Here is a 21,595-nt window from a genome sequence, read left to right as displayed (position 1 = left end):
TGGTAGAGTTTACGGGGAACACGAGGAGGGAATCAGACCAGGAGGATGAGGCTACAAATGAAAGTTCAGCAACATTTGGAAACTGATTGACTGAAGAGAGAGATTTGTGTTTGCAAAATGCTGGAGGAACTCAGTGGATCAGGCAGCATCTGTGGAGAGGGACTCAGAGCCGATGTAATGTCCGAGATACTTCATCATCCCCAGACAGTTTATTCCTCTGTTTAGATGCTGCCTGACCTGCTGACTTCCTGCAGCGCTTTACATCTGCTGAATCTCATGTGTTTTATATCTGCATTTGTAAGTGAGTTGGACTTTGTCACACAGATTGCCTGTTGACGCTGAATACGCTGTGTTTAAGTTGCTGCTGAGTTTTCTACATAAATACATTTATCTGTGGAACTGGTCTTTGCTTCAATGGCACCGTGGATACCCAGAAACCTCTGCGCTTGAAAATTGGGGCTTAGCGACCAAATGCGCAGGCGTGAGGGTCACAGATCGTTCCCGAAAACTGCGCATGCGCTGGGTGGACGACATGCTCGGGAGAATCAGCAGCAGGTAGGAGCGGGGCTGCGGGCGGGGGTTTCATCCACTGCGCGACTGAGAGACTGTTGTTGCGAGTTCCGGACACACCGTGACCCCGCACTCGGGGACATTCCCGGTCCTTTTCCCCCACGATCCGTTCCGGGGCCCCGGGGAGCTCTGAGTTGATCAGGGGAGGACGTGGCGTCGTTTCTGTGGCGCATGCGCATCACTGTGTCCGTGATGGACAGACGAGTCTCGTTCAGAACCAGGTTTAATATCACTGGCGTGTACCGTGAAATTTGTCGTTTTGAGGCAGAAGTGAAATGTAATAACATAATAAAACAGAATTATTTAAGTATAAAACTGAAAGAAGCTGCAGAGGGTTGTAAATCTCGTCAGCTCCATCTTGGGCATTAACCTACAAAGTACTGTGGACATCTTTAGGGGGCGGTGTCTCAGAAAGGCAGCGTCCATTATTAAGGACCTCCAGCACCCAGGGCATGTCCTTTTCTCACTGTTACCATCAGGTAGGAAATACAGAAGCCTGAAGGCACGCGCTCAACAATTCAGGAACAGCTTCTTCCCCTCTGCCATCTGATTCCTAAATGGACATTGAAGCTTTGGACACTACCTCACTTTTTTAATATACAGTATTTCTGTTTTTGCACATTTTAAAAAATCTATTCAATATACATAATTAATTTACTTGTTTATCTATTATTATGTTTTATTTATTTTTCTCTCTGCTAGATTGTGTATTGTACTGAACTGCAGTAGCTAACTTAACAAATTTCATGTCACATGCTGGTGATAATAAACCTGATTCTGATATGTAAGTCATGAGGCAGTGTTCATGGGTTCAATGTCCATTCAGAAATCTGATGGCAGAGGGGAACGATCCCTGAATCTTTGAGTGTGTGCCTTCAGGCTTCGGTACCTCCTCCCTGATGGTGGCAATGTTCTGGGTGATGGGTGTCTTTCATGATGGACACCTGCTTTGCGAGGCATCAAACAGTGAAGATGTTCTAGACGCTGTGGAGGCTGGTGCCCATGATGGAGCTGACAGTGTTTACAACTTTCTGCAGCTTCTTTCGGTCCTATGCAGTAGTTCTCCCCACCCCCATACCAGACAGTGATTTGGAATGGTCTCCATACTATATCTGTAGAAAATCGTGAGTGTCTTTGATGACATACCAGATCTCAAACTCCAAATAAACTATTGCTGCTGTTGTGCCTTCTTTGTAGCTGCATCAATATGTTGGCCCCAGGATAGATCCTCAGAGATGTTGAAACCACAGAACTTGAAACTGCTCACTGTCTCCAATCCTGATCCCTCTATGAGGACTGGTTTGTGTTCCCTTATCTTACCCTTCAGTCTGTTGGTCTTACTGACGCTGAGTGCAACGTTATTGCTGCCACACCACTTAACTAGCTGCTGTATCTCGCTCCTGTATGAGGTCTCATCACAATTTGAAACTATGGCAACAACTGTTGTGTCATCAGCAAGTTTACAGATGACGTTTGAGCTGTGCCCAGCTACACAGTCATTGGTGTAGAGAGGGTAGAGCAATCTTAAGGTGTGCCGGTGTTGTCAGCGAGGTGAGGATGTTATTTCCAATCCGCACGGATTGTGGTCTTCCGGTGAGGAAGTTCCAAGATGCAGATCCAGTTCTTGGTAAAAAGGACCAGGTTTTGCAGCTTTTCAATCAGAACTTCCTGAAGCTCTGAGTTGTGGTGACATATCAGTATTTATATTATCCAGGTGATTGAAGGCCGCATGAAGAACCATTGAGATTGCACCTGCTGTAGACCTATTGTGGCGATAGGCAAATTGCAGTGGGTCCGGGTCCTTCCTGAGACAAGTGTTGATCCTAACCATGACCAACCCCTCAAAGCAGTTCATCGCCGTAGAGCTACTGGATGATGGTTGTTGGCAATGCACCCTGCTCTTCTTGGGCACTGGTGTGATTGTTGTCCTTTTGAAGCAGGTTGTAAACTCTGAGGGATTGGAAATGTCTTTGAATATCCCCACTAGTTGGTTGTCACAGGTTCCACAGCCCTGCCACTTACTCCATTGGAGCCTGTCATGATATAAGGGTTCACTCTCTTGAACGACAGTCTGCTGTTGGCCTCCGTGGATGTTTCTGGGTATAGAGGCAGCCATGGATGATAACTCTAGCATCTTTCTGAGCAGTCCATAGGGTGTGTTTGGAAGTGCAGGTGGAGGGAATGGCAGTGGATGGATCCGTCAGACACTGCCGAGCTCCAGCTTTCTGAATCCAAGGATTCGGCACTCAGAACAAAAACCTATTTCTGAGTCGATCTCAGATGGAGAGTCCACCCTCCAGTCAATGAAAACGTCAGTTATTGCTGCATGGGGGGAGAAAGAACAAAATCCTTCCATCAGATTTAGTTCTTGAGAAAACCACCTTTGTTTGTGCTCTTTCTCTGGACCTTTCTACCCATGAGAACATGTTTTGTACCATTCTCTCTGGGTACATAATGACATCAAACACCTTTCTCCTGGGTAACGAGTGACCTGTGGCTTTCACATCACAAAAGTGCCACACTCCAATGGGAAAGACAACTGGCCTCCCCTTCATATTCGTTGCCATCGATGATTTCACTGCCATCAATCACCTGGGGAGGGGGTCAGAGTGATCAGGAAGTCTCTGGGATCGGCCGTGTAATACCATGTGCCTTTGTAGTGCTCTGGGACGTGACCAGAACTGGAAATAATACAAATGGAGAGAGACAAACTGAGCCACGTCACAGACTGAAGTCAAGCAGGAAAGGCCCGTTCTGATACAGTCAGAAGACCAGTCGGAGAACTGGATGGACAGTCGGGGTTCCTGGTCCGTGCTCAGTTAGAAAAATCAGGAGTTGTTCCTCCAACTTGGGTTGCACCCCCCTGTAACAGTGTGCTGTCAGTCCTGACCGTAGAGATTGAATTTATTTCATCTGAAATGCTGCGCTTCACCCATTGATGGCTTTTGTAAATCATTTTACAGGTGGGATAGACACAACAAAGAATTTGTGTGCAGGTATCTCAAACACAACAGCACATCAGTTCTAATGATTCTGTCCAGATATTTAAGGACTGACCAGATATTCCCGTTGTAACACCAGTGTATCTGTTGTTGGTCCTAGGAAATGAAGACGTCTCTGAGCGCGATCCACTGGAACCGGGGTGCTGAGAACACACCAGCATTTATTAATCTGTTCAGTCTGCGGGAAGTGATTCATCCAAGCTGATGATACATCAGGAAACTCAGAGCAGTGAAGGGTCGATCACTTGCTGTTTGTGTAGGAAGGGATTCACTCACTCAGCTGACCTGCAGAGACACCAGTGGGCTGTCAGGGGAGAGACTGTTCAATTGTTCCATGTGTGGGAAGAGATTCACTCGGTAATCTGATCTGCTGACACACGAGTGAGTTCTCCCTGCAGAGAGGCTGTTCACCTGCTCAGGCTGTGGGAAGGGATTCACCCCAACTACAGAGACACCAGCGAGTACACACGAGAGAGGGTCAATTCACCGACTCAGACTGTGGAATCACTCAGCCATCCCACCTGTAGACATAACTGTCAATTCACACCAGGGAGATGATGTTCTCCTGCTCAGAATGTGGGAAGAAATTCACTCACTCATCTGACCTGTTGGCTCACCAGTCAGTTCACACAGGGGAGAGGCCATTCACCTGCTCAGACTGTGGGAAGGGGTTCAGTCGGTTATCTAATTTATTGGTGCACCAACGAATTCACACTGGGGAGAGGCCGTTCACCTGTTCACTCTGTGGGAAGGGGTTCAGTCAGTTATCTAATTTACTGGTGCACCAGAGAGTTCACACTGGGGAGAGGCCATTCACCTGCTCTGAATGTGGGAAGGGGTTCAGTCAGTTATCTAATTTATTGGTGCACCAACGAATTCACACTGGGGAGAAGCCCTTCACCTGCTCGGACTGCGGGAAGGGGTTCAGTCGATCGTCAGACCTGAAGCAACACCAGCAAGTTCACACCGGGGAGAGGCCGTTCACCTGCAAAGACTGTGGGAAGGGGTTCAGTCGGTTATCTAATTTGCTGGCACACCAGCACGTTCACACCGCAGAGAGGCCATTCACCTGCTCGGACTGTGGGAAGGGCTTCAGTCACTCGACCTACCTGAAGCGACACCAGCGAATTCACACTGGGGAGAGGCCCTTCACCTGCTCTGAATGTGGTAAGGGGTTCAGTCAGTTATCTAATTTACTGGCGCACCAGCGCGTTCACACCGGGCAGAGGCCGTTCACCTGCTCTGAATGTGGGAAGGGATTCAGTCACTCGTCTTACTTGAAGAAACACCAGCGAGTTCACACTGGGGAGAGGCCGTTTACCTGCTCAGACTGCGGGAAGGGGTTCAGTCAGTCATCTCAACTGAAGATACACCAACGAGTTCACACGGGGGAGAGGCCGTTTTCCTGCTCAGACTGCGGGAAGGGGTTCACTCGATCATCTGACCTACTGGCACACTTGAGGGTTCACACCGGGGAGAGGCCCTTCACCTGCTCAGACTGCGGGAAGGGGTTCAGTCAGTTATCTAATTTACTGGCGCACCAGCACGTTCACACTGGGCAGAGGCCGTTCACCTGCTTGGACTGTGGGAAGGGCTTCAGTCACTCAGCCCACCTGAAGCGACACCAGCGAATTCACACTGGGGAGAGGCCGTTCACCTGCTCACATTGTGGAAAGGGATTCTCTCAGTCGTGCAACCTTGTGTCGCACTACCAAGTTCACACTGGGGAGCGGCCATTCACCTGCTCTGAATGTGGGAAGGGATTCTGCAACTCATCTTACCTGAAGAAACACCAGCAAGTTCACACTGGGGAGAGGCCATTCACCTGCTCAGAGTGTGGGAAGGGATTCAATCATTCAGCCAGCCTCCAGAAGCACTACGGAGTTCACACCGGGGGAAAAGTTTAATAAGCTGCCTGGTGGATATTAAACCAGCACAGTTGCTGAATCCATTGGCAAGTTCACAAGTGACTGTTGTTGTCAAACTCCGCAAATACTGCTGCTGTTCGTCAACTCAGGTCTGCACCGTGGTCACTGGGGATGGGAGGAGTTTCTGCCAATGTTCACGTTTAATGGGACTGGAGTTTCTGTGATAAATAAATCAGTTCTATTTTAAATTCTGTCTCAGGTACTCAATGAATCTACAACACTCCCAGTGTACAGTAGGCAGCCAACTCCACCCAGCTGGTCCCTGCCAGTATTTCTGTTCTACGACAGACTGTTTAAATCTGACTCTGTTGTTCACCCCTCGCCTTATTCCCTACTCTTATTGGTCATTTTCACCCTTTCTGAGGGCTGTGTCTCACACAGCTGGGTTGTTAGAGGACACCACTGTACTCTAAAGTCTGAAAGCAGAACGCTGAATGCTCAGTTGGATGTTCAGTGGAGCAAGGTCAGAAACCAGAGACGGGTCAGCACAGGGCAGAGTTTCGGGCTCTGGACAGTGGGAGAGGTGAGAGGATATGATGAGGAGCAGGGAAACAGTGCAGGGGGTGTGGCAAGCAATGACGGTAGCAACATTTGGAAGCTAATTGACAGAGAAAAAATTACGATGAATTTGACTGTGACTGACGTTGCCTGTTGATTTTCAGTACAGGTGTCCCCCGTTTTTCGAACTTTCGCTTTATGACAGCTCGCTGTTACGAAAGACCTACATTAGTTACCTGTTTTCACTAACAGAAGGTGTTTTCACTGTTCAGGCAGCCTGCAAAAAAAGGCAGAGTCTTCCCCCGGAACTGCATTCTAGACAGCATTGCTTAAACACGTGCCTTTGGGCATCTGTGCTTTATGTCGGTTTATTTTGTGCATTTGTTAGCAAGATGAGTTCTAACGTACAGTATCGGAAAAGCCTAAAAGATCTCATAAGGGTGTTACACTTTGCTCAGAACTAGACATAATTAAGCGTTTTGATCGTGGTGAATGAAGTAAGGACATAGCGAGTTTGGCTAAGGAGGCTGTGTTTGTGGAATTTGATGAAGATGATGTTGAAGAGGTTTTGGCATCCGGTGACCAAGAACTGGGAGATGAAGAGCTGATGCAATTGTAAGAGGAAAGGATAACAATTGAAACCGAACGCAGTAGCGAACGACCCAAAAGTGAAGTCGTCCAGGAACTGAACATGAAGTAATTGTGTGACATTTTTGCTGCGATTGACAACGCTGCAATGAATGCAGAAAAGTATGACTTTAATTTTGAAAGGGTACGTAGGTTTAGGGCATATTTGTAGGATGGTTTGAGTGCTTACAAAGAACTGTATGATGGAAAAATGCACGAGACTAAGCAGTCAAGCATACTGTCGTTTTTCAATCGTTCCACAGCAGACGAACCTCGACTTTTGACATCAAGGCAGGCAGACATAGAAAACATTAGTGACCTGCCTGCCCTGATGGAAACAGATAATGAGGTGACACCACAGGCTCCGACGACTCAGCCTAACACACCATCATCAGTGTGCTCACTGTCTTCCCGATTCCAGTAAGTGAAACTACACTGTATGTATGTTATTTCTACTTTATATAGGCTGTGTATTTTTATGTTATTTGGTATGATTTGGCAGCTTCATAGCTGAAAGGTTACTGGAGAGAATGCTTCTGCCAAGAGTGTTGGCGTGAGATTATCATGTGGACAGTGTTGCAATGATTGCAGAAAAGTATTTCTACTTTAAGCTGTGTATTTATCATATCATTCCTGATTTTACCATACGTTGCTGTTATTTTAGGTTTTATGTATTATTTGGCATGATTTAGTAGGTTATTTTTTGGGTCTGTGAATGCTCACAAATTTTTCCCATATTGAAAAATTGCTTCTTCAATTTACGCCATTCCGACTTACGAACCGTTTCATAGGAACGCTGTCCCTTCGGATAGTGGGGGAAACCTGTATATTGCTTGTGGAAACTTGATGTGTTAAACTGTTGTTACGAACCCCGTAACTGGGTGACTTACCAGCAAAGATAGAGACGTCCATTGAAGTCTGATGATACTATTTTTAACAGTATTTATTAATAAAAATACACAAAAATAATATCAATGCAAATATACAGATAATATACGTCGTCAATACTAAACTTAAAAGTGTGGATATAAAAATAATAAGAAATAAGCTCTATTGTTGTCTAGGGGATAATGAATTGTCTGATGGAAATATAAAGTTCACACAGGCTGTCGTCGTTTGTTTGTCGCTGTGTTGCGAGAGAGAGAGAGAGAGAGAGAGAGAGAGAGAGAGAGAGAGAGAGAACGAGAACGAACATTTATCGCCGCATTAGTATATAAACGATTGTCTATCAATTGAAGTGGGACATTCAATTCAGGTCTGATGATAAGATCTCGCTGATGCCCGTACCTCGGTAACTAATGGGAATAGTTGAGACCGAGTCCCAAAGGACAGAGCTGGTTCCAGCTTCCAGTGAATTTAAATGTCATTTAGAGCTGCACAGGATAAACAAACCTTTATGACACATTTGCTTCCTCAGCAGATCACCTTTGTGAGTTCCCCACCTCAGGGTCACAGTGATCAGAAAGTCTCCAGGCGTGTAAATACCACGTGATCCTGGTAGGGCATTGGGACATGTCCAGAATTGTTATGTCACAGACAGTGACCCAAATCACAAATAGATGACTGGCAGGATTGTCCCATTATGAAACAGACAGGTAGACAGTCCCACACCTGTCTCCGGGAGGCATCTTTCATCTCCTTTCTCACGTTTCACCCATTTCACCCTGCTCTGAGCACCTTCCCCCAACGTTACGGCCCTCCCAGTCTCACCCTTCCCCACAACTCCTGCCACCGCCCCCTGTCCCTGGGGTTACAAGAATCACCCCTTTCTTTCTTTTCTTTTTAAATCTTTTTATTAGTTTTTTAAACAAACATAAATGAAACATGAGTACAAAATGTTTGAGAGTACATAATTAATAGTTTAAGTAGACATTCAAATATATAATAATCAATATATATAGCCTCCCAAACTCATGGTATTTATGAACAAAAGAAACAAAAAGAGAAAAAAAAACCAAAAAAAGAGAAAAAAAACACTAACCAACATGGGCCATTGCATAATGTTAAATACATACAGTAGTGCCAATAACTCCGAACCTCCATCCAAATAATTAAGGATAATCAAAGTGAGGTTTAGGAAAAGACAATTTAACTCATATGAAAATGTTGAATAAATGGTCTCCAAGTTTCTTCAAATTTAACTGAAGGATCAAAAACAACACTTCTAATTTTTTCTAAGCTCAAACAAGAGATAGTTTGAGAAAACCACTGAAATATAGTTGGAGGATTAATTTCTTTCCAATTCAATAAAATAGATCTTCTAGCCATTAATGTAACAAATGCAATCATTCGTTGAGATGAAGAGGATAAACGACTATTATCCACCATTGGTAAACCAAAAATTGCAGTAAAAGGATGTGGTTGGAGATTGATATTCAAAACTCTTGAAATAATACTGAAAATATCTTTCCAGTAGTTTTGTAAACAAGGGCAAGACCAAAACATATGGATCAATGAAGCAACATCAGAGTGACATCTGTCACAGGTTGGATTAACATGAGAGTAAAAGCGAGCAAGTTTATCCTTAGACATATGAGCTCTATGTACAACCTTAAATTGTATTAGGGTATGTTTAGCACATATAGAGGACGAATTGACTACTAGTAAAATTTTCTCCCACTGCTCAGTGGATATAAGACAATGAAGTTCTTCTTCCCATTCTTTCTTAATTTTTTCTGATACTTCTGGCTGTATTTTCATGATCATATTATAAATAACAGCTACTAAACCCTTTTGACAAGGGTTCAGAGCTAAAATTCTTTCCGTAATGTCCAATGGACATAGTTTTGGAAAAGACTGTAACTCATTGTACAAAAAATTTCTAACTTGCAAATATCTAAAAAAATGGGTTTTAGGTAAATTATATTTATTACGGTAGATAGCTGTTCAAAGGACATAACGCTATCATCCAAAAACAAATCACGAAAACATGTTATACCTCTTGTTTTCCATAAAAGAAAAGCTTGATCCATGAGAGGGCCGAAAAGAATAGTTAGATATTATAGGGCATGATAAAATAAACTTATTCAAACCAAAAAATTTACGAAATTGAAACCAAATTTGCAATGTATATTTGACTATAGGATTAGTTATTTGTTTATTCAAATTAGATAAAGAAAAAGGAAGTGAAAATCCTAAGATTGAAAACAATGAAAAGTCTTGTACAGATTTACATTCCAAATTTACCCATTGTGGGCAAGCAGCTGTAGTCAATTCTTGTGTCCAAAATATTAAATATCGTATATTAACTGCCCAATAGTAAAATCTCAAGTTTGGCAAAGCCAAACCGCCCTCGTTCTTAGGCTTCTGTAAATATTTTTTGCCTAGTCTAGGATTTTTATTCTGCCACAGATAAGAAGATATTTTGGAGTCAATAATATCAAAAAAAGATTTAGGAATAAAAATTGGTAATGCTTGAAATAAATATAAGAATTTGGGTAATACCATCATCTTAATAGCATTAATTCTACCAACCAATGACAAAGATAGCGGAGACCACCTGATAGCAAGTTGCTTAATTTGGTCAATTAAGGGTAAAAAGTTAACTTTAAATAAATTTTTATGTTTTTTAGTAATTTTAATACCTAAATAAGTAAAATAATCTGTAACAACTTTAAATGGTAAATGTTTATAAATTGGAACTTGCATATTTAATGGAAATAATTCACTCTTATTAAAATTCAATTTATAACCAGAAAAGTTACTAAACTGAGCAAGCAAGGACGAAATAGCAGGAATAGATCTTTCAGGGTCGGATATGTATAGTAACAAATCATCAGCATACAATGATAACTTATACGTCCCCTCCCCACGAGTAATACCCAAAATATTAGGTGATTCACGAATGGCTATAGCCAAAGGTTCCAAAGCAATGTCAAATAGTAAAGGACTTAAAGGACATCCTTGCCTTGTACCACGGAATAACTGAAAAAAAGGAGATCTTTGATTATTGGTAAAAACGGAAGACAAGGGTTTATAGTATATTAATTTAATCCATGATATAAATTTTGAACTAAAATTAAAATGCTGCATTGTATTAAATAAATATGGCCATTCAACTCTATCAAATGCTTTTTGAGCATCTAAAGAAATGACACATTCTGGTATTTTGGATGAAGGAGTATAGATAATATTAATTAATTTTCTAATGTTAAAAGATGAATAGCAATTTTTAATAAATCCAGTCTGATCTTCAGAAATGATTCGAGGTAATATATTTTCTAATCTAGTAGCCAAAATTTTACTAAAAATCTTAAAATCCGTATTCAACAAGGATATAGGCCGATAAGATGCACATTCAATAGGGTCTTTATCTTTTTTAAGAATTAAAGAAATAGAAGCTTCATAAAAAGATTGTGGCAATTTGCCTATAATTAACGCATCTTTAAAAATTTTACAAAGCCAAGGAGAAAGTATAGAGGAAAAAGATTTTAAAAATTCTGCAGAGTAACCATCTGGACCAGAAGCTTTACCGGAATTCATTGAAAAAATAGCCTTTTTTATTTCAGTTTCCGTGATAGGTGTATCTAAGAATACACTATCCTCTACTGTTAATTTTGGAATATTCAATTTCCTTAAAAATTCATCTATTATAGAAGAATCCTCAGCAAATTCTGATTGATATAAGGAAGTATAAAAATCTTGAAAGGCTTTATTTATCTCTTTATGGTCGATCGTCAGAGTGCCATCTTGTTTACGAATCCTAGTAATCTGTCGTTTAACCGAAGCAGTTTTCAATTGATTAGCCAATAATTTACCAGACTTATCTCCATATACATAAAACTGGGTTCTAGATTTAATTAACTGATTTTCAATCGAAGAGGATAATAACAAACTATGCTCCATTTGAAGTTCCACTCTTTCTTTATAAAGTTCTTTGCTGGGGGTCACTGAATAAATCTTATCAATTGCTTTGATTTTATCAACCAATGTTAATATTTTAGAATTAGTTCGTTTCCTAGCTCCAGCAGAGTATGAAATAATCTGTCCACGAATAAATGCTTTAACAGTGTCCCATAAAATTCCACTAGAGATCTCTGCTGTAGAATTTGTTGAGAAAAACAAATCAATTTGTTGTTTAATAAAATTAACAAAGTCTAAGTCCTGCAATAAAATAAGAGTTGAACCTCCAAGATTTAGCATTAATAAATGAATCCATTATCTTAATAGATAACTTCAAAGGTGCATGATCAGAAATGGTAATAGAGTCATATTTACAATCGATAACATATGTAAGTAAACAGTGATCAATGAGAAAGTAATCAATTCTTGAATAATTATGATAAACATGAGAAAAGTATGAAAACTCTTTGTCATTGGGGTGTAGAAAACACCAAATTTCGCAAATTGCTGAATCAGTCATAAAAGAGCTTATAAGAGAGGCCGATTTATTTGGAAGAACTTGTATGGGCTTGGATCTATCCATCGAAGGGTTTAAACAACAGTTAAAATCCCCACCCATTATCAGTCTGTACTGATTCAAATTAGGAAAGGATGTAAATAGACACTTAAAAAATTCAGGACAATCAGTATTTGGAGCATAAACATTAACTAAAACAACTTTTTGATTAAAAAGTAAACCAGTAATAATCAAAAATCTACCTTGTGGGTCTGAAATTGTTTCATGAAGTATAAAGGAGGTTGAAGAATCTTTAAAAATAGAAACGCCTCTTACTTTGGCTTGAGAATTCAAGTGATATTGTTGGTCTTTCCAAAACCTAAAAAAGCGTTGACTATCCACCTTCCTTACATGAGTCTCTTGTACAAAGATAACATTAGCATTCATTCTATGGAATACTTTGAATATTTTTTTCTGTTTAATCGGATGATTTAAACCATTAGTATTCCAAGAAACAAAATTAATAACCCTATCCATATTGACAATATTTATTACAATTAACACATAAGGTTAAAAAAAAGATGAACTCATGAATCTGGAAGAGGGAAATAAGTTCAAGGAGGAACCGGAAGTCACGACACTGCAACCATTTTTGTAGTTTCATATGAGCCCATGAAGTAAAACTAGGCACAAAGCAAGCAAAAAGAAAAGAAAGAAAAAAAATCCCCCTCCCTCCACCCTCAAAACCCCAGGAAAAAAGCCAAAAAGAGGCAAGCAAGCAATCTAACACTAAAATTACCCCCATGTCTCAAGACGGCAACTCAAACAAAAAAAAGTTGAATAAAAGATACAAACCACCCATATTATAAGAAAGGGTTGGTATGACAAAAATTAAAATATAAAGTTAGTATTATATATATATATATGAAACAAAAGGATTTTTAAAGATAAAAATTAAAATGATAAGACCCATAAATGAATAATACTGAATTAGTGTTTTAAAAGAAAGTTTAAAACTTATTCAAACACATCAAAACGGATGTGACGTTCCAAGCACTAAAGCCTTTTGGGAAGAAGAAACGACATTTTATTTTAAAACAATCTTAATATTTAAATGTTAAAAATATAAAAAAGTATATACGAACTTAGAAGAAAACCCTAGTAAATTACTATCAAAACTAACAGATTAATAATATGAAAAAATAACAAACTCAGAATGAACCAAAATCGAACTTTTACCATGTATAAAAAGTACATGTAAGCCATACATAGTAAAAAAAAAACATCATTTTATAAAAGATCCAAATCTATAGACTAATTATTACATTAGTTAACCCGGTAAAATGTTATTCTTCCAGAAATCTTTGAGCATCCGCTGGAGATTTGAACAACCGATAAGTTCCGTCTTCGAGAGAAACTCTCAAATTTGCTGGAAATAACAGCGCTTGCTTGTAGCCTTTCTGATGAATTTCCGACATAACCGATTTAAAAGCCATTCTTGCCCTCAGAACTTCGGGACTGTAATCTTCCAGAATACGGAATTTAAAATCTTGAAAGCTGATCATACCCTTTTTCCGTGCAGCCCGAATCAAACGTTCTTTGGTATGAGGGTAATGGATCCGGAGAATTACTTGTCGTGGTTTCAAACTTGAATCTGAATGAAAACGAGAAATGGGATGTGCACGGTCGATTATTAGAGGGGAATCCAGTACTTCTGAGCCAAAGACATCCATTAAAAATTTGGAAAAGAAAACAGTAAGATCGCCATTCTCAAATTTTTCCGGAATCCCAATTAGCCGAAGATTTTGTCTTCGAGAGCGGTTTTCAAGATCAGTGATTTTAGATTTATAACGATCCATCTGTTGAGAAGTCGAAGTTTGCTGTTGTTGCAAAGTTTCAATTATACGATCTCTCTGGCGAGCGGCTTCTTCAAGAACTAAAATACTTGCTTGTTGTTTTTGTGATTCCAGTGTAAGTGCTTGAAGTTTTACATCAAATGTCTTTAAAATTTCATCAAACGTAGAAAGCTTTGCGGTTAATTTACTCTCCAGTTTTCCAAGTCTGTCGTCCATAAGATTCGCAATTGCTTCTAAAGTTAGCGGTTCTTTCGTCTGTTTTGATTCCTTTGCTTTAGACATTTCAGCGAGTTGAAAGTGATTCAAACAGTTGAAAAAAATTTCATATGTTTAAACCCCTTTAGAATAGGTATAAAAAGATCAATTAGGGGGTGTTTGTAGGTTAAAAAAGAGTAAAAGGTTTGGAGCAAAGCCTAAAACTGCTTCACTCCATAAGCACCATCTTGAGACCCCAAGAATCACCCCTTGTAATAACTATCAGGGAGGCACAGAGAGAATCTGCAATTACTGACAAGTATCTTTATTGTCTCAATGGGAGAACATGTGAACTTACACAACCAATAGCTGTGTGCACACCCACTAAGTTTTGCCAGCCTTCCATGAGCAGAAAAGATATTACCAGTTAAAAAGCAGTTGTTGCTGCTGGTCACACGTTCCTTGTCGTCCCATTTCGAATCTCCATGTGTTGTGGGACACCTCACATCCACGATAGTTGTTCTGCTACACAGTTACCGCGGGCAGCACATTTCTTTTACATTCATTTCTTACCAATTCAAATATTGCATTCCAGTGTCATTGGCTGTAGGTCATGTGACTGACCTTTAACATCATTTTATTGGCTCTGTTCCGGGCCAGCATCCACTTATTGCCCTCTTCCCAGACAGTGACAATCAGTATTTTATGGCTCTTTGTTCTTAATCAGCTTGAATCACTCAGACCAATATTCACAAATCTGCTAAATCCAACCAAAGGACACCTCACAAATAACTTCATACTTGGCAATGATCCCTAGATCAGCATATTACCTGAGGCATCATTCTGTCAACTTTAAAACACTGTTCAAGCGACTTCAACTCAAAATGGAGAACTCTTCATAAAATGGCAGCCTCCTTCTCTTGACAAGAAGAAAGGTAACTGGTCTATCTGCTTCCACTGTCCTAGATTCATTTGAGTTCACTGATTGGCAGACTGAAGTTTTTCTGCCAACTCTGGAAACCCCTTTCCATTCCCCAGCACACCGCACTCTGACTCTCTGATGTCCCCATCTGACCAAACCTCTGAAGCCCATGCCCCTCCATCCTTGCTCTCCTCTGGGATGAAACTTCCCTGCTCCCGTCTCTGGGGAATGTCCTTTTGCTCCTCTCTCCCTGTTCAGACTCTGGACTGCACCCTCTTCTACCACTCGGCCTCTGGGTCTCCCACTGACTTGGCAAAGCACCCTTACCCCCTAACCTGTCTCTGAGATGCCCCCTACACCATTACCACCCCTCTCCATCTCTGCAAAGCTCCTGTTCCACTCTCCACCCTCTTTTCCCCTCCCACTATCTAGGATGCCAGCTCCACCAACCTGCAAATACCTTGCCTGAGATGACCCCTTCCCGACCATCCTGCCTGTGTTCAGGACATCTCAGGTCTTTGCGATTGTCCCCTCCAAGCTGTCTCTGGGGCTTCCCATCCACCCTCCCGTTTCTCTGCCCTTCCTGACTCTGTGTCGTCCCTTTCTGTCTAAGCCCTGATCTCCCATTCTCCAAGTCGTACTCATCCCCCATTTCATTTCCCTTCAATCACCCTCTAAGCCCTCCCCCATCTCCTGGCTGGCAGCTCCCCCTACCATCTCTGTGTTAGCCTTACACTCCTCCTCCTCCCCGTTTTTACCTTTCCCCTCCTCTTGGGTCATCGACTCTCCCTCTACCGCATCTCTGCCATGACACAACGTGCCAACCCCCAACACTGGGAGCTCCTCTCACCCCTTTCCCCATCTTTGAAACACACTCTTCCCATTCACTGGGACTCTTCCTACTGCCGTTTCCTCTTGTTCATCTGTAAGACCAAGGAATTGATTGTGGACTTCGGGAAGGGGAAGTCATGGGACACACCAGTACGTGTCGAAGGATCAATTGTGCAAAGGGTGAACAATTTTTAAGTTTCTGGGTGTCAACATCTATCAGATCAAAAAGATTCATTTACAGCAGCAATATTTCATTTGGAATTGGAGAACACTTGATAGAATGTAGAACAGATTTAGGCCATTTGGCATATCTTATTTCATCATGGCTGTTCCAATTTTCCTCTCAGCTCCAGTCTCCTGACTTCATGCGCTGACTGATCAAGAATCTATCAATCTCTGCCTTAGGTATACATAAAGTCTTGGCCTCCACAGCTGCCTGTGTCAAAGAATTCCTCAAATTCATCATTCTCTGGCTAAAGAAATTCCTTCTCATCTCTGTTCTAAAAGGACAACCCCCTATTTGGAGTCTGTGGTCTTAGACTCTCCCACTGTAGGAAACATCCTCAGCACATCCACTCTTTCAAGGTCTTTCACCATTGAGACCCAGGAACGTGAAACTGTTCACTCTTTCCATGTCTGATCCCTCAATGTGTAGGGGTGTGTGTCCCCGGACTTCCCCTTCCTAAAGTCCACAATCAATTCCTTTGTCTTGCAGATGAACAAGAAGAAATGGGGATGGGAGGCGTCCCAGTCAATGTCACCAAAGACTCTTGCAGATTTCTACAGATGTGCTGTGGAGAGCATTCTAACTGGTTGCATCACCGTCTGGTAGGGAGAGGCCACTGCACAGGATCGGAAAAACCTGCTGCAGTTGTAAACTCACACACCTCCGTCATGGACAGCAGCCTCCCCAGTATCAAGAACACCATCAAAGGCTGGATCCGTCCTTGGCTACACCTGAACTCTTTTGAGTTAGTGATGGAGAGGAGGTCACTAAACAGATTGTTATCCATCATGCACAATCAGGCACATCCTCTCCATGACCTACTGAATAAGCAGCGGAGCATCCTTTCAAACAGCTCAGCAGTCACAGGATCGTTAAAGAAAATCTTCCCTACCAAATGCAATAAGCATAGACAACAGTTCATCTCTGTGCGACAGGAGAACACACATCATGGTACAATAGTCTCTGTTTTATTATTTCCCACATTATTATTGCACATTGGTAAATTATTATTGTGTGTATTATTATTCTGTACTTGGTTATTAGTTAAGTCTGCACACTGCTAAGTGTATTTTAACTGTTGCTGCTGTAACGAAAGAATTTCCCACTCTGGATCAATAAAGTATTTATTATTGAAATGCAATGCCTCAGGAGCATCCATCATTAAGGATTCACCCATCCAGGGACAAAGTCACTTACCATTGACAAAGTACAGGAGCCTGACACTCAATATTTCAGGAACAGCTTCTGTCCTGCTGCCATTGGACTTATGAGTGGACAGTGAAACAATGAACACTTCTTCAGTATTTTCCAATCTCTTTTCCATTAGTTTTTTGTAATCTATTGTTATTATTCTGTATGGCACTGTACCGCTGCCAAAAAACAACAAATTTCACACCTTCTGCTGGTGATATAAAACCTGATTCTGATAGCGGATCGATTCCCGACAGTTTCAATGCTCATCCATTTCTCAAATGTGACAGAACCTGCCTCCAGCACCTCCTCAGGCAGTGTGAGGGGAAAATCTCTTCCTCAGATCCCTCTAAATCACTGACTCCTGTTTAAGTCTATGCCTCCAGTCTCAGAAACCTCTGCCCCAGGTAGGTGGCCTACACGGGCTTCAGTGAGGCCTTGATGAGGTTCAGCATGGTGGGCTGCCATGGAAAGTCTGATCACGTGGGATCCAGGCAGAGCTGGCTAATCAGATACACCATTGGCTTGATGGTATGAATCAGAAGATGATGTTGGAAGGCTGTTTCTTGGTCTCGAGCCCCGTGACTGGTTGCTCAGTGTTAGGCCCATTATTGTTAGAGGACAACCAGCAATTTGAATGACAATGTACAAGGTCCGTTGGTAAGTTTGCAGCAAGTTTGTTGAAACAATTACTTTTATTTAAAAGGTAGTAAGTATAAACATTCCCCACACCTATCTTCACCCCTCCACCTTCCCCCTCACAATGCCTACACCCTCCCCCTCTACCCCATCTTCCTCCTCCACCTACATTTTTACCCCCTGCCCCCCCTCCCCGAGAGATCTGGGTTAAGGGTTAAGGGTGAAAGGTGAAGTATTTAAGTGGAACATTGCATTAGGGTGAGGGTGGTGCAAGTGTGGGTCGTGCTACCAGCGCAAGTGGTGGGTGCGGGTTCGATTGCAACATTTCAGGGAAATTGGGATAAGTACCTGGTTGAGAGGGCTACCAGGAACTGTGATGCAGGTCAATGTCACCATGCAGGAAAAACAGGTTAGCACAGACTAGATGGGCTGAAGGGTATCTTTCTATGCTGCGGTGCTCTACGAGTCTAATAATACTCTCATTTGTAATTTCCAGTCAGTAGTTTGCTGCTAAGGACTGAACCCAGAGATTTACAGAATGGGTGACTGTTCCCAAGCTCAAAGCCATTGGGATGTCCCATCGCCATTCTGTTTGGCTCAGTCTGTCACTCAGGAGGCTCACTGCTCACAGGAACTCACAGAGAAGGGATCCCTGACACAGGTTTCCCCACTCTGTCTCAGTCTGGTGACAGGGAAAGCCTCCCAGTCCCAGGGAATGATGCAGGAATCCTCTGTGGAAATGCGGAAAGAGTTGGCAAAGCTGGATAAAATGCTGAAAGAAGTTCAGGAGTTCGATATGGTAAAAATCGCTCTGAACTGAAATTCACATTGAAACACAGTAGATTTAATAATGTGAGATCTGATTTAATAGAACAGTATGGGCCCTTCATCCCACAATGTCATCCTGAGCCCAGAAACTCCTGCAAGATAGTGTGTCGTGGGAGCTGAGGCATATTTGACTGTGACCCAGAGACCTGAGATCTCATGGCAGAGGTCGGAAAAGGAGACACAACGGACTTTTAACATCGTAAACCAATGAGTTGTTTGTTATGTCTCCCCTCTCGCTGTGAAATGGAGACATCTCTTTCTCCTTCGTTAGGGAGAGAGTGAGCCTGTGGTGTGTTGAATACCAGGTGAGTGAATTGTCTTTGGACTAACTGCAGGTCTGTGCCTTTACTATAGCTTTGCTCAAACTGGAGTGCTCAGTGGCGGTACCGATGTTTTTGTCGCTTGCTGTACTTACTGACGGGAGGCGGGGCGCTAGGGGGTAACTTTGGGGTTCTAACATTTAACTGTCATTCATTCTTTGGGATGCTCCTCTGTTTTCCTGGTTGGTTGTGAAGAAAAAGCATGTCAGGATGTATATTGTATACATTTCTCTGACATTAAATGTGCCTTTGAAACCTCTTAAGATCAATCCAATGTTCCCTCCTACATAACCCAGCATTTTCTACCATCTATGTGACTATCTAGGAGTCGTTTAAATGTCCCTAATGAATCTGCCTCAAACTCCACCCCTGGCAGGGTGTAACACATACCCACACCACTCTGTGTAAATAATTTAAATACGACATCACCCCCCCCCACACACACACACACACACACTTTACTCCAATCACCTTAAAGTTATTCCTGCCCCCATTACAATTTCAGCCCTGGGAAAATTCCCCAGCTCTCCACTCAATCTATGCCTCATTTTCTTGTCCTCTTCTATCATGCCAGCTCTTGTCATCCTTCGCTCCAAAGACAAAAGCCGTAGCCCGCTCAACCTGTCCTGATGCTCTATCAATAGACAACAGGTGCAGAAGTAGACCATTCGGCCCTTCGAGCCTGCACCACCATTTTGAGATCATGGCTGATCAATTCCTATCAATACCCGGTTCCTGCCTTGTCCCCATATCCCTTGATTCCCCTATCCATAATATACCTATCTAGCTCCTTCTTGAAAGCATCCAGAGAATTGGCCTCCACTGCCTTCCGAGGCAGTGCATTCCAGACCCCCACAACTCTCTGGGAGAATAAATTTTTCCTTAACTCTGTCCTAAATGACCTACCCCTTATTCTCAAACCATGCCCTCTGGTACTGGACTCTCCCAGCATCTGGAACATATTTCCTGCCTCTATCTTGTCCAATCCCTTAATAATCTTATATGTTTCAATCAGATCCCCTCTCAATCTCCTTAATTCCAGCGTGTACAAGCCCAGTCTCTCTAACCTCTCTGCGTAAGACAGTCCAGACATCCCAGGAATTAACCTCGTGAATCTACGCTGCACTTCCTCTACAGCCAGGATGTCCTTCCTTAACCCTGGAGACCAAAACTGTACACAATACTCCAGGTGTGGTCTCACCAGGGCTCTGTACAAATGTAAGAGGATTTCCTTGCTGTTGTACTCAATTCCCTTTGTAATAAAGGCCATCGAGGCAGCTCCTGTTAAACCTCCTCTGCACTCTGTAACACTTCCACAGCCTACTGAATATAATGCTCCCAGAGTGGTCTCACCAGGAATTCATAGAAATGCGACATTATCTTGCTGCTCTTGAATGCAAGAAGACCATAACCGTAAGATATAGGAGCAGAATTAGGCCGTTTAGATCTGCCATCATGGCACAATCTCCTGCCTTCCCCTCACACCTGACTAATCAAGAATCTATCAACCTCTGCCTTAAATATCCATGACGCCCTGCTGCCTGTGGCTAAGAATTCCACAGAATCACCACTCTCTGCCTAAAGAAATTCATCCTCATCTCTGGTGTAAAAGGACACCCCTCTATCCTGAGGCTGTGTTCCCTGGTCCCACCACAGCAAACATCCTCTCCCCATCCACTCTATCAAGGCCATTCGGTAGGTCTCAAAGAGGTCACCTCTTACTCTTCTGAATTCCAGTCAATACAGGCCCAGAGCCAACAAAAGCTCTTCATATAACAATCTGTTCAATCCTGGAATTGTTTTTGTGAATCTCCTTTGAACCATCTCCTGTTTCAGCACATCCTTTCTAAGATAACAGGCCCAAACCTGCTCACAATACTCCATGTCAGGCCTGACCAGTGCATTATAAAACCTCAACACTACCCCCTTGCTATTATGTTCGAGTCCTCTTGAAATGAATGTTATCGTTGCATTTGTCGTCCTCATCACAGACTCAACCTGCAAATTAACCTTTAGGGAATCCCGCATAAGTATTCCCAAGACCCTGGTGTCTCAGATTTTTGTATTTTCTCTTCCCTTAGAAAATAGTCAACCCTTTCATTTCTTCTATCAAAGTGCATGAGCATAATTTGCCAACACTGTATTCCATCTGCTACTTCTGTGCCCATTCTCCTAATCTGCTCCTTTATTCCCACTCTTTGCACCCTGCAAATCAGCCACTGCTTAATCCATGCTAGAATCTTTCCTGTAATACCATGGGCTTGTAGCTTGTTAAGTAGCCTCGGGTGGCAGTTTAAATCACAATACACAACATCACCCGATTCTCCTTTGTCAATCCTGCTTGTTATTTCTTCAAACCCCGATTAAAGAAGGCCAACACCCCATACACCTTCGTAACCACCGCATCAACTTGCATGGAAACTTGGAGAGATCTATGGTTGTGACCGTAATATCCCTCTTCTTCTGCACTGCTAAAAATCGGTTATTAACCATGTGAAGTTAGTAATTCCAAAGAAAATCACTGCACTTTTCCGGAGGGACATCACGATGTGTTTGCACCTCCTGGGCACTTGGGGCGCAGCATGGGGAGTAATGTTACAGTGGCAGAAACCTATGTAAACATG

General features: G+C 42.3%; 1 protein-coding gene across 3 annotated transcripts in view; it reads left to right on the top strand.

The window, feature by feature from the left end:
- Nucleotides 1-487: 487 nt before the first annotated feature.
- LOC140717824 (uncharacterized) overlaps nt 488-21,595 on the top strand; it is a 29,263-nt gene continuing 8,155 nt past the window's right edge. Inside the window, exons 1-3 of one of the 3 annotated variants that reach the window (XR_012096624.1) lie at nt 510-555; nt 6,889-7,045; nt 13,322-17,111. Coding sequence is in view for 2 of the 3 variants with exons in the window: in XM_073031546.1 (XP_072887647.1) it covers nt 4,127-5,479 (1,353 nt within the window). In the remaining variant the exon portion in view is untranslated. Of the gene's footprint in view, nt 556-1,673; nt 1,695-3,672; nt 5,689-6,888; nt 7,046-13,321; nt 17,112-21,595 lie in introns of those variants that run through there. The other 2 variants (XM_073031547.1, XM_073031546.1) reach the window with 2 other exon arrangements.

Source organism: Hemitrygon akajei, chromosome 28 (assembly GCF_048418815.1).
Source record: "Hemitrygon akajei chromosome 28, sHemAka1.3, whole genome shotgun sequence".
Lineage (NCBI taxonomy): Eukaryota > Metazoa > Chordata > Chondrichthyes > Myliobatiformes > Dasyatidae > Hemitrygon > Hemitrygon akajei.
This window is presented reverse-complemented; position numbering and strand designations above follow the sequence as displayed.